The 13,186-nt window shown below is 35.8% G+C and overlaps 1 protein-coding gene and 1 pseudogene across 3 annotated transcripts; one reads left to right on the top strand and one right to left on the bottom strand.

The window, feature by feature from the left end:
* Positions 1-297: 297 nt before the first annotated feature.
* On the bottom strand, positions 298-3,783 carry LOC149560260 (uncharacterized). Of its 3 annotated transcripts, none has more exons than XM_089824574.1 (2): positions 3,409-3,783; positions 298-1,935 (listed from the first exon to the last, which is right to left on the bottom strand). In XM_089824574.1, the coding sequence occupies exon 2, from the start codon at positions 1,463-1,465 to the stop codon at positions 509-511; it is 957 nt and encodes a 318-aa protein (XP_089680700.1). In that variant the 5' UTR covers positions 1,466-1,935; positions 3,409-3,783; the 3' UTR covers positions 298-508. The 3 variants fall into 3 exon arrangements, with proteins under 3 accessions (XP_089680700.1, XP_089680698.1, XP_089680699.1); XM_089824572.1 differs by lacking the exon at positions 3,409-3,783 and adding an exon at positions 3,227-3,390; XM_089824573.1 differs by lacking the exon at positions 3,409-3,783 and adding an exon at positions 3,208-3,330.
* A 3,862-nt stretch (positions 3,784-7,645) lies between these two features.
* The window catches only part of LOC149560261 (T-complex protein 1 subunit delta pseudogene), a 32,157-nt pseudogene continuing 26,616 nt past the window's right edge, over positions 7,646-13,186 (top strand).

Here is a 13,186-nt window from a genome sequence, read left to right on the forward strand (position 1 = left end):
ATATTTATTTATTTTTACTTCAAAAGAAGTATGACATATGAACTATTTGAAAGAATGTTATATCGACTTAACCATTGCACCTTAACATAATACAAATCAAAATAAGTAATATGAACTATTTGAAAGAATGTTATATCGACTTAACCATTGCACCTTAACATAATACAAATCAAAATAAGTCTTGAATGAATAGGTCATAACTTAGAATGTGTCCCGCCATTCCATATACCACATGAAAATGAACTCAAGAACAACTAAAATCTTGGTAGATAACGAAGGAGTTCCCATAACATGTAGTTCAGATAACTCACCCGACTTTTATTCAATCAGGGGAAAAAGAGATTGTCAATAGGAAAACAATTATACTACGGAAATTATTTTGGAGCAGTGGAAATTTATTACAAAATAAAGAGGTCACGGGAACCAATAACTAGTTTAATTTATGAAATAGGGCAGAAGAGATTCTAAGAGTGGCCTCTGGCCATATAGCCCGTTACAGCAAAAAGTTTCAAGCGGAGTCTTTAACAGCTTTGAGTTTTGCACGAGTTTCCTTTGGAGCCGCACTCTCTTTGGGTGCATGGAAAGGAGTGTTGGAAAGACCAAGATGCACACCAGGGTCCCTGTGAACACAAGAGCTATTATACAGAAGCGAATTGTTAGCAGCCTGAACGTTGCTATTAACATAGGCTAACATAGGGCCTGCCACTGAAGGACTATGCATTCCTTTCCCATTTGCATCCTTCTCATTCATTGTATCATCCTTATGACCCAGCTTCTGGCTGTCATATATGGCATTGCTTCTCGATTCAGAGCCCAAATCCATAGTGGCTCCCCTGTTCTCACCCGCAAGAGTGATTATCCTAACGCCCAAATCAGATTGCCCTGCCATTGGCCTCTGATCTCCATTGAGAAGCTTGTGCTGTGCCTGGAGCTCGGACAGGCGCCGACTGAGGCTGGTTATGTCTTCCTTGATTCCTGTCTGGAGAGACTTTTCTGGTTCAGAGCTCGATCCCTTCACAATGGCCTTGCCTTGATCTACAGGTACTATGCTCAACTCCTTATTGGTGTTCTCTGAGGCAGATAAGTTCACTGATTGAGTAGGGTTAGATGATTTGACTACAGCTGTAGGAGGAGGAGGGTTAGGAGGAGGCGTGGGTGTCTCTTTTTTAATCTCTGTAGCAGTAACCCTAGCTTGCTCTGGCTTGGGCTCAGCTTGCTTGGGCACTTGGGGTTCTTGCTTTGAGGGAGCCCTAGCAGGTTGAGTGGGCTTTGAGGGCTCTTCTTTCTTGGCCTCGGCCTTGGGAATCTGTTGCTGTTGCTGTTGCTGAGCCTGAGGTTGGGGACGAGGCTGAGGCTGAGGCTGAGAAGTTGGGGCACTGGGCCTGGAGGGCTGCCTAGAAGTCTGAGTTCTATCCCCTATTCCATATATTGAATAGGGATTCCTGTAACCTCCTTGTGGATACATGATTTCTTTGGTAGTGCTTGAGATGATGAGACTAATACTAGGCAAGCTTATTGAAATCCCCCAAGGGCAAATAAAGCCTAAGAAAAGTAGAGAAACTCAAACAGGGAATGTTCAGGGGCTCTCAGATCTTTTTCCAGAGTGATATGGAGAGAAATAAGACCGGATTGTTGTGGAGGACCTAAAAGAGCAAATGCTGTTGACTTGATAGTCTGTTGGAGGAATTAGATCACTAAGAGTGGGAAAAGCTCAATGGCAGTAGCTCCAAGCTTACAATGAGAAGCTCAAGTCCTATCCGAAGCGTATTCAGACAATTGCTTACAAAAGTTGCAATTAACTCAAGCTGATGAGAATAATTGCTTGTTTATACAGAAATTCTACAAACATAGGCCTTGAGCACAAGATGCAGAACAATAGCTCTGGGCAATCAAAGATTACACCTCATGACAGAAGGATGCGTCAGCTTGAAAATCCTGCAAATCAAATGGCAACTTCAAGATAGTTAGATTCTATCAGTGCATTTTATTTCCAAGGCAATTTTATAAGGAGCGAATATTTTCAAATTTTCAAGCTGAATATTTTTTTATGTTTATACAATGGGTATATGATTATTTTAGGTTTCAATTGTGTATTGCACTTCAATTGATGTTTCAGATAAAACACTCGGTGAACTCAATGATCTATCATCTTTTTTAAGTCAAAATATATCATTCCCTTCTTTATGATGAATCATTGAATGTGATCCAAAACTTCAACGGAAAATGAATCATCTAGATGAATCATTGAATGTGATCCAAAACTTCAACGGAAAATGAATCATCTAAACATATTTTCATACTGTCAAGAGCTCATGTCAGCTGTTTATATACAGAATCTCCTAAACAGTAAACACTTTGCCATGAATATTTATAAATATTCCTGTCTTTCTCAATCGATAATGTTTAGGTAATCTAAAAATAGGGGCAAAAATAAATTCCATAGTAAGCAGCGAACATAAATAGGAAACTCAGAGACATAAATGTAAACATACACAATTGCAACCAGATCAAACATGTAAACATATATTCATACTGTCAAAAGCTCATGCCAACTGTTTATACAGTATCTCCTAAACAATAAACATGTTAAATCTATCAGATTTCTACAATCTATTTAAATGTATTCTTTTCTTTTGGGATTGATTGTATAATATATTTTTGCATCAATATTTTGGATCATACTATATGATCAATCATCAGAATACAGAAGAGCAAAGGAAATAAAATTGATGGATCATGTAGTATAATTGGTAATGTTGATACAAAAAACTATTACACAATCGATCCCAAGAAAATATTTGCCACAAAGATATATCTCTGGCTTTCTAAAATGATAATATTTAGGTGATTTAAAAGAACAGTAAATATAATTCCGTAGTAAGTAGCGAACATAAATAGGCAACACAGAGACATCAATGTACATGGTAGTTTGCCTTTGTAGGCACCATTTCAAAGTTACACTGATGTGAATGCACACTCACAGATAATCCAGAAATTTTTCTAAAGCATTTTGTCAGGGTCCAATTTCTACCACAATAAAAATAAGTTTCCCCAGTGCATTTGTATAACAATATTGAATGCATATAAAATTTAAGAACTCCTTTAGACCATTTCTTAAACAAATGTAAGAAATTACTATACAACAAAAAATTTCAAACTATCTGCAATCAAGAAGATATCTTGAATCACAAAAGAAACCCAATTCACCTAACTTCAGTAATCTTACCTATGCACATTTAACAACTGATGTTACTCCTAACCAAATTGAGTATGGGCTCAAAACAAAAGACTAGTGCTTGAATGCTAATAAGGCCTTGTATATTTATAGCTGCAGCAATACAAACGAAATGTTATTGTATGTCTCTACAAAGGTCCTGAGTGTGATTTATAGAGTATTCTGGAAAGTACCTGAGTCTCATTTACCAGCTTGTAGATGCCTTATTCCCCATCTGTACATTGACAAAACAGCCCATGGGTAGCTTTACGGAAAGAAGCATATCAGTGTGTATGTTAACCCCAAATGTCATGTCAAGATCAATTTCAGATACTCTATGAAAGACAGCTGCATAGGACTACTTGTCTAAGCAGCAGTTTCCATTGCTTCCTGCTACTCAGATGCTCTGCAATGACGTACTGAGTGGGTGAAGAATCTGCCATTGTAGGGAGCTTCTTGTAATTTGAAGAATCCGACTTTTTTTCTAAGCGGGTTATTGTGAATTGAGGAATCCAAACATTTTTTAGGGGGGTTGTTATGAATTGAAAAATCCAACTTTTTATTGTGTCTTCGACACAAATTCAAATCGGAATATGGCTTTTTGTGAAAAACAGTCTGCGGCTCTGGGATATGTTCAAGTCCATCGTGGAAGAGACATTTTTTCGGTCAACATAAAGCCCTACCTTGAAAAGGAAGATACCTACGATTGATGCATCGACATGTTTTCCCGCGAGCCTCAATGTCGAGTAATGTCACATCTTGAGCTTGGAATCTGTCATACCTTAGTGGAGAATATAAAAAAGCTGTTTCAAATTGAGTTGATCTATGTATAGACTAGTATAGATATCTTAAATATATCTATGATATCCACTACAAAATAATTATAATTTAATTTATGCATCTAAAATTATTTATATTTCATTTATTTCCATTTATTTAGTTTTTTACTAATTTAAGTTTTTTATTTTAATTTCTTTAAAATGATGATTTATATCTACAAATATTAGTTTGAAGTTTGAACGGATATTTTATGTTCTATTTATTAAATTATTTTTAAAAGTATATTCTATTTATAATAAGATTTAAACTTTTGACATGTAGATGGTTGTCAAATTTAACCTGGAAGAATAAAAGTTAACAATAACACGTTCACACCATCCCACTTCCCCATTCTGTCATTGTAGAATGCCTATCGGCATTAAAAATCAAGTTTAATTTCTATTTTATTAGGTCGGTTATTTTTAATGAAAAATAATTTATTTAAAAAAAGTATTAGTCATCAGATTTTAGCTTAATATGTAAATCATCTATTCAAAATGATAGAGAATGATAGATCAAAGCATGGAGGAAAAAAAATTACTTTATATAAGAGCTTAGGGTGCTAGAAAGAGCACATTTCTTTTGAAGGTATTGAACAAATTTAGAGTTTAGAAGGAATGGAGTTTTCAACCTTTACAAATTCGACATCATATAACTATTTCAAATAAAAGTTGATTTTAATTCAGCTTAGAAGTAGATGCTTGTATCAAATAGTAATGGCAATAGAGGTTGAACCAAATTCAACAATGAAAAATCCAAATATTTCAACTAGATGGATGAGGTTTTTGGTCTCCTTTGTTTACCCATGTCTCCAAAATTATTGTTTAATGTTGAAGCATGTACAACTTCAAACAAGATCTGGACTACATTGGAGGCTCTTTTTAGGAAACAAGATGAGATTCAAAATCACATATTGGAAAACAAGTTGAACTCATTAAATCCTACTAATTTTGAAAATATTCAAGATTTTTTCACAAAGTTCAAAGCTTTATTACTTTAGCTAAAAGGATGTAGTATCGACAAATCATCACAAGAAAATAATTTAATTCTTGCTATTTTATCAATATTAGGCCCAAGGTATGTTGTATTTGTCTTTGCTTTTACACAATCATGCTTACAATAGGAGCAAGCTAGAAGATGCCCAAACTCGATACTTTTATTGAGTCTCTAATACATGAGCATGATAAGCTCATAAAGATGGGCACTTCAAAAAATTCTGAAGCCCATGTACTTGTGCATGCAAATGAGAAGAACAATTAAAAATCAAATCAATAATCCAAAGGAAAAGGAAATAAAGAACATGATCAGAAAAGGGGTCCAATCCTAAGCCTCCAGATGAATCTACCAACACAACGGAAAACAAGGACAAAATGGACAAATCAAAGTATAGCTACTGTAATCGTGGTTACCATCCAAATTTAATATGAATGAAGAAGAGCACTTATCTCATGGCTCATACACTTCAACAAAATAATCTTGGTAACTATATTCTTGAAAGTGCCAATTAGGAAGAAAAAGAACTAGAAACAAGAGGTAATGCTCATGCATTAATTGCTATTCACTCTTTAGATGCATGGATCATAGATTGGAGCTTCACACCACATGGTAGGTACAACATATGTGCTTTCATCTCTTAACCCCTATGAAGGTCCTCTTATTCTCTTTGGAGATAAATCTTCTATGCAAGCAACTAGACAAGGGAGGGTAGAGCTTGGAATTGGTAGCTTTGAGAATGTCTTAAACACATTCCAAAACTTTTAGTCAATCTTCTCTCTATATATCAAATTACACATATAGGCATTGGAAGAAGAGTTGAACTTACCCTTGATTCAGTGAGCATAATGACATGCAAGACACTCCAAAATTGTATTTGGTAAGGCAGGTAACCAATCTCATTTGTATACTTTTTCCTCACTTTGTTGTTAAATCAGATCCTATTTTGCTACTAACATATGCAAATGATGAAAGTAGAATTTGGCATAAAAAGCATAGTCATTTAAATTTTAGATACATGCACCAACTTAGCAGAGAGGGGATGGTAAAATGATTGTTTTTCATAGAATTTTTTGATGGAGTAGGACTCTAGGAAAGCATCCTCAAGAGAAAGGGAATGGATGGAGAGCCTCTTCTCTAGAACTTGTTCACAATGATCTCATGGGTCCATTTTCAAAACCTTTCATAAGGAAAGCCAAATATTTGTTAACATTTATTGATGATTGCATATGATATACATGGATGTGTTGTTTGAAATTCAAGTATGAAGTTTTTGAGAATCTCAAGATTTTCAAGGCCCATGTTGAGAAGCAGTCTAATAAATGATCAAGATCCTCCATACACATAATGGGTGAGAGCACATGTCAACAATGACGTCCAACAATAAAGGTACCCCATATGCCCATGAGACTTCTAGCCTCCTTTGGATAAATTTTGCGGGAGGACGAGGCTTAACCCGATTTTTCATTCATTGTGCCTTCACTTCCTTGCTTGTCCATGTGTAAAATCTAATCCTTGTGAGATTACTATTGTCAAAACACAGGGAAGGGTTTCCCATCTAATATCTCATAACCTTGCCCATCCACAATGCAAATGGCTTAGCTAATAAGTACCATGTGGGGTTCCGAGGAGAACAAAATAGCTCGAAGGAATACTGAGAATGTTACAAAAATTGAGAACTAAAGAGAACACAACATAATTACGCACACCTTTGCTTAACCTATTTTGATTGGCCTAAAGGTCAATTTCTAAATTGGCAAGTTCTTTCTCTTGAAAAATGACTGCACCCGACTATTAAGAGATGATTAAATTTATCAATCCTAACAAGAAGTTTTTGAAGACTTTTACTTATGCATGATCATGAAATCCACAAACACATGTTTTGAAGGTTCCTTGATGGAACATTACACTTAATTAAATATTATTCATTTTTTAATTAAAATTATCTTGTAATAAAACTTTAAACTCAATTTCTTTCTAACATGATTATTTTGCCTTAAATTATTATAAGTCCATATCTATTATAAATATTTTAGATTGTTTAAATTTTTTTTTAGTATATTTGACAATTTTAATGTTTTCAAGAAATTTTAATTTCTCCTACATATTGTAAACTCGTCATGTATATCCATACACACACACTTCTACATCTTGCAATTAAATACATTTTAGAATGTAATTAAAAAATAATACATCACAAACTTATTTCTTTCAAAATTTCTTCTTGTTATACCTGAATAAGTGATGCCTGGTACCAAGATACGTGTTGCTCTTCCTCCTTTCAACGTTATTCTTTTAAGATGAATTTCTCAAGGTCATAAAAATGTAGTTGATGTATACTTTACTTTAAACACAATCTGAATAAAGGATCTACCATGTGGCTTTCACAGCCCACCCAAGCTTTTCTTTCCTCTTTGAAGAAAAGCAAAAGCCACAAGAATCTCTTCATCAAATCGACTTTACAACTCACATTGATTGATACTTTGCTTCTCTTACAAATGATCCAAATCTGAGCACTACAAGGAAAAGCATTTCCGTCCTGTTATGTACAAAAGAAACATCATATTACAGCCCACAAATGTTTCTCTCTGTTTGTTCATTGAAAATCATCAATCAACCATGAATTCAAACAATGATAGAAGAATGATGCTTCTAAAAAATAAAGCTCCTGGGGAGAGAAGCAGTCAGAAAGGCTTTAGAAGTGATATTAGAAATCTGAGTAGAAGATTGGCTGAATTATATGCTCTGCAGAGGAGTTCTGTGAGTGAGGGGGATGAAGAAATGGCTGCCAAGGTGATTACATTGGTGGGAGAAAATAGAGGAGCTACCATGAATTTGAAGTCTAATAATGATGGGGAAGAACATTGCAGAGAAACTCTTCATTCTAAGGAAGCCCAACTGAATGCTTTTGTGAATAGTAATGTTCAGAATGCTAATAACTCTATTTTGTATGACAGCACTTGTACTTACAGAGATCCAGGGGCCAAATTATCTCTTTCTAACACTACCAAGGATTCTACTTGTTAGGGTTTTATGAATTTGTGATCTTATGAAAAAATGTTTGTTGTCTCTTCTATTGTATTAGAGCTAAATTCATTCTATCCTGAATTTTATTTGGTAATTGGCATTGAATTTTGACTGTTGAAGTTACTCCTAAAGTACCCAAGTTAGATTTAGTCTAAGTGGGGAAATGAAATTTTTGTAAGTCAATCATGTGATGACAAATTTGAGTTATCTGTGCTCTTTGTATTTCAAGGGTCTTCAGGCAGGCGGCCTGTTAAAATCTTTGGAGCATATTAATGTCAAATGATTATTCAACTGTTTATAGAAAAAAACATGATAATACTGCAGTTGTAAAACGCTCAGAAATGCCTTGTAAGAATTAATGTGATGGGTGTATTGAAGAATTCCGTAGGAGTTAAAAGAGCAAGATCTTTACCCTTTTCAAGCTCTTGAAGAGTCCAAATGTGGCATTTAAAAGTCATTAATTTTTGTTCTTTTCTTTGAGGAAACAACTACTGTTTGAAGGATGCTGTTTTGCATTGCTCTATCATTTCACATTCACTCTTATGATTTATTAATAAATTATATACATTACATTAACAAAGGCTGTGAGTACCTCCATCCAAGGAAGATTTGGATGTTAAAAAGAAAAAAGAATGAATCATGAGCTATAAAAACAATGTTATAGTATGCTATGAATGGTGATATAATAATTAATTTTGATTTTTGATATATACTATATTCTTTTGTATAGAGATTTTATATCTTTATTAGTTCACCCAATACAAGTCTATATTTTTTTTTTCAATTTGGAGCTAAATATTAAGGAATACTGATGTATTTGTTTGGGATATGATATTACTCTTCTTTTTTTTGAATCACACTTTTTAGGATTTGAATTTTTACTGATTAACAAATCAAGATTAAACATATCTTTATATATAATAATATATTTTTCATTTTTAAATTTCTTTTATTTGTATATTTTAAATTTATATTTATATTTCTTACTTAAGTACTGAATACTTGATTGTGATGGATATTATCATTCATGCAATAGTACTTTTAAATGTTAAAATCTAAAAAGATTGATAACTCAAAAAACTAGTGCAAAGAATAGATATCTAAACTATGAATGCAACTGATAAAATCAAAATAGCAGCATAGAGTTAGTCTCCAAGAGAGTAATGCAAATGCTAGAAGCAAAATAGCATTAAGAGGATGGAAATGAAATCGATCCCAAATACAAGCCAGGTAGCATGCTTATATAGACTAGGAAGAGGGAGGAGGTGGCAACACCGACCAATGAGGAGCAACCATCTATCAGACTAAAGATAGCAAAGTATCTTCCTAAGATAGCTAATGGATGCTCACATGTAGGAAGGTGACACCTCGCAACCACTTTCTAAATAAGACATGCTTTATTAACCTAAGCAAGATTATTAAAAGTGTAGGAAAACAAACTAACAATAAAGGGAAAAATAAATAACCCACTAGGAAATAAAAAAAACTACACTAACACCCCCCCATAAGTGAAGCTTAGGTGGATGGAGAAATGGGTCCCGACAAGTTAGGCCTGATGAGGTACCCATGTACAAAAATTCCCCCAAAAAAGAGAGAAGAGACCCCCAAAAATAATCAGGGCTTCAAGTGAGAGAACGAGGCCCCCCAAAAAGACGAAGCATCCCACACCCCCAACAAAGCTCACAAATGAAGGAACTTGCTCTCAGTGAAGGGTTTGGTGAAGATATCAGCAACCTACTCGGATGTCGGACAATAGCAAAGGTCGATGACATGACCATGGATGAGCTCCCGAATGTAGTGCATGTGGATCTCAATGTGTTTGGTCCGTTGATGATGGACCAGATTCTGTGAGATTTGAATGGCACTCTGGTTGTCACAAAATATGAGTGATGGCCGTTTGATCTGGATACCAAACTTAGTGAGAAGATGTTGAAGCCGATTGGCCTCAGTGGCGGCATTCATAGCCACCCGATACTCAGCCTCAGTAGAGGATAGAGTAATAGCAGACTGCTTCTTGCTCGAGCAACAAACATGATCGGAACCAAGTGAGAAGCTATAACCTAAAGTAGACTTGCGATCCTGAGAATGACTTGCCCAATCTAAATCTGTGTAGCCCACCAAATCAAGCTCAATACCTGCTACATAGTGAATCCCGTAACTGTGAGACCCCTGAATGTAGTGAAGGATCCGCTTGGCTGCTTTCTAGTGTAGCTCATAAGGCTCCTGCATGAATCGAGAGACCATGCTTACAGCATATGAGATGTCAGGTCTTGTATGAGTCAAATAAATGAGACTCCCAACAAGTTGGCGATACTGCTGCACTGGCAGATCAGAAAAATGCTATAGGAAGTAACATTGTTGAAAGTGTGACAATAAGTTAATGTTATGTTTTAAATTTTAATGATTTCAATTAAGTCCTATGTGCGGTGGCATAACTAGAATGGTAATTCGATGAGCCTTCTAGTTATAGCCACCTAGGACAACATATGTGTTGATTTTTAAGTTATGTAGTTTTCTTTAAGTCATAATTTTGGTGTTCAATAATTAATCCAATCAAATTTTGGACTGTGGCAGAAAGTTGGTGACAGTTTTTTCTGATTTCTTAGATTCTCATGATTTCAAGAAATGTTCTTGAGAAGGAGATGTTTTTCATATTCCAACGGGATAGAGAGAAAAAGCCAATTTTTTGATTTAAGAGGAGGATTGAATACAAAGAGAATAGAAAGTTTTTTTTTTGTTTAGTGTTGATTTTCTGTGTTTGCAGCTAGAAGTGTGATTTTTCCTTTCATACCATCTTTTGGAAATTGACATTCTGAAAACACACGAATGTTCTAATTTTTCAAATCATATGTAGATTGATTCTCTGTATTCCTTCAAAGTTTAGAGTTTTTCGGATTGTATTGCAAGTGCAGTATAAACTATTTTGAGAGTCATTTTTTTTTGCTGATGGAAATTTGTTAAACTCTCTGCGATCGGTTCTAAGATCGCAAAAGAGTATGTACATAGTGTTTATTTCCTTTTTCTTCTTTTTTGTTATCTTGGTTATGGGTACATGCAGCCGCATGGGATTACATCTGTGAATCGGTTGAATATTTCATATATTCATCAGTATGTGGAAGATTACAGAGTTTATATGTGATAAAGGGAAAAGTTTCTTATATATGTGGAATTTCAGAGTTTGTAAGGGTTTGAAAATTTCAATATCAGCGGTCAATTTATATTAAGGTCAAGTTTAAAAATCCACGCATGAAAAGATGGTGTAGGTTTAAAGATTAGTAAATTTTATTTGCCGGTTAGTCTGTGTTTGGGTTGATTTTAGGTTTTATTTTCCCGAATATGTATTACAAATACATTGCAAAAGATTTGGGTTGAATTTCATTAAGTTTGGTGCAGAAAAATGTTGCGACAGGAGCTTAGGAAAGTTCATGTCGCATGTCGGTTTTCACTGAGTATTGAAAAATCAGTTTGTTAACAGTCAAGTTTGGTTTTAGTTTGATCCTGGAGGGTGTATGTGCCCCTTGAAGCAACTCAGTTAAGTGACTATTTTCCTCCTGAGTTTTCCAAGGTGAGGCTCTGCATCAGATACAAGGTGCCATCAACAAGTGGAGAAGAACACTGAGCCTCAAGTTTGACTCTAGAAAGGAAGGGAGTTGGAACATGCTTAAAGTCAACCATATGAAACCTCAAGAGTAAATCTAGGGCATACTTGGACTGTGTGCTGGTGATCCCAAAAGAAGACTAAAAGATCTCAATCCCAAGAAAGTAATGCAATAAGCCCAAGTTAGTCATCAAGAAACTATCTTGAAGGGAAACTTTGACAGCATTAATGGTGGGTGAAGAACTTCCTGTAATCAACAAGTCATCAACATACAAAACCAAAAATAGGAGTGAATCACCTTGTTGCAGAATGTAGACATTAGGATCAGAATGGCATTGGGTGAACCCAACTGATAGAAGAATGGAGTCCATCTTGGCATACCACGCCTGAGGAGCCTGTTTGAGGCCATAGAAAGACTTTCGAAGATGACACACAAGTGAAGAATCCTGAAGGAAACCCTGTGGTTGCTCCATGTAGATCTCCTCATGAAGGTCACCGTGAAGAAAAGAACTCTTCACATCCATTTGATGTACTTCCCAACGATTAGTTGCAGCATTGGCAAGAACAAGTCAAATGGAATTCATTCGGGCAACTAGCGCAAAAGTCTCAGAGTAGTCAATCCCAGGAACCTGGGAGAATCCTTTAGCGACAAAGTGAGCCTTGTGTTTGTCAACTGACCCATCTGCTGCAAATTTTGTTCGATAGATCCACTTACATCGAACAAGTTTTCTTCCCTTAGGAAGAGGGACAAGATCCCAAGTGTGGTTCCTCATCAAGGAACTATACTCTTCTTGCATAGCTATATCCCATTCAAGAATACCAAAAGCCTCATGAAAGGACTATGGATCAGAGGCAATAGCAATGAAGACATGTGGAGCATCCTGAAATTAAGAACGAGTCCACCTAGTGTCTAATGGATCCCCAACCCAATCACCTGCAGACTGCAAGGTCTGTCTAGCCCAAAGTGGACTAGAAGATGGAGAATTTGGAGGAGAATCATCAACCTGTGAATGATGACTAGGAGAGGAAGGAAGTGAGTCCTCTATATCACTCTCTGCATCAGACGTGGAGGTGGAAGACTGTTTAGGTGAATTTGACCCATCAGAAGAGCTGTCATGTATTCCAAGTGACTCCAATGTCAAAGTAGAAGGAGTTGGAGAAGTGATAAAAAGGGAGAGTGACAAAAAGGGAGCTTGAAGGTCCCTCCTCAAACTGAACACTCCTCTCAATGAACAACTCATGTGTAGTAGGGTGGAGCAACCGATAACCCTTCACATCATCAGGATAACCTACAAATATGCAAGGTTTGCTCTGCGGATCCAAGGCCTTTCGTTTCTCTGTAGGAATGTGGGCCCATGCAGGAGAGCCAAAAACTCAAAAGTGCTTAACTGATGGTTTTCGACCATTCCGAGCTTCAAAAGGAGTAACTCCCTTTGATACTCAGTGAGGAACATGATTTTGGATATAACAAGCATAGTTAATGGCTTCTACCCAATATTGTGGTGCAAGAGATCTAGAGTGAATCATACAGTTTA

The sequence above is a fragment of the Cupressus sempervirens genome, chromosome 4 (genome assembly GCF_028749045.1).
Source record: "Cupressus sempervirens isolate cs-2001-9-10 chromosome 4, ASM2874904v1, whole genome shotgun sequence".
Taxonomy (NCBI): domain Eukaryota; kingdom Viridiplantae; phylum Streptophyta; class Pinopsida; order Cupressales; family Cupressaceae; genus Cupressus; species Cupressus sempervirens.

Bases quoted from the DNA above. Each gene is read 5' to 3' on its own strand.
- LOC149560260 (XM_089824574.1), bottom strand. From the start codon at position 1,465: ATGTATCCACAAGGAGGTTACAGGAATCCCTATTCAATATATGGAATA.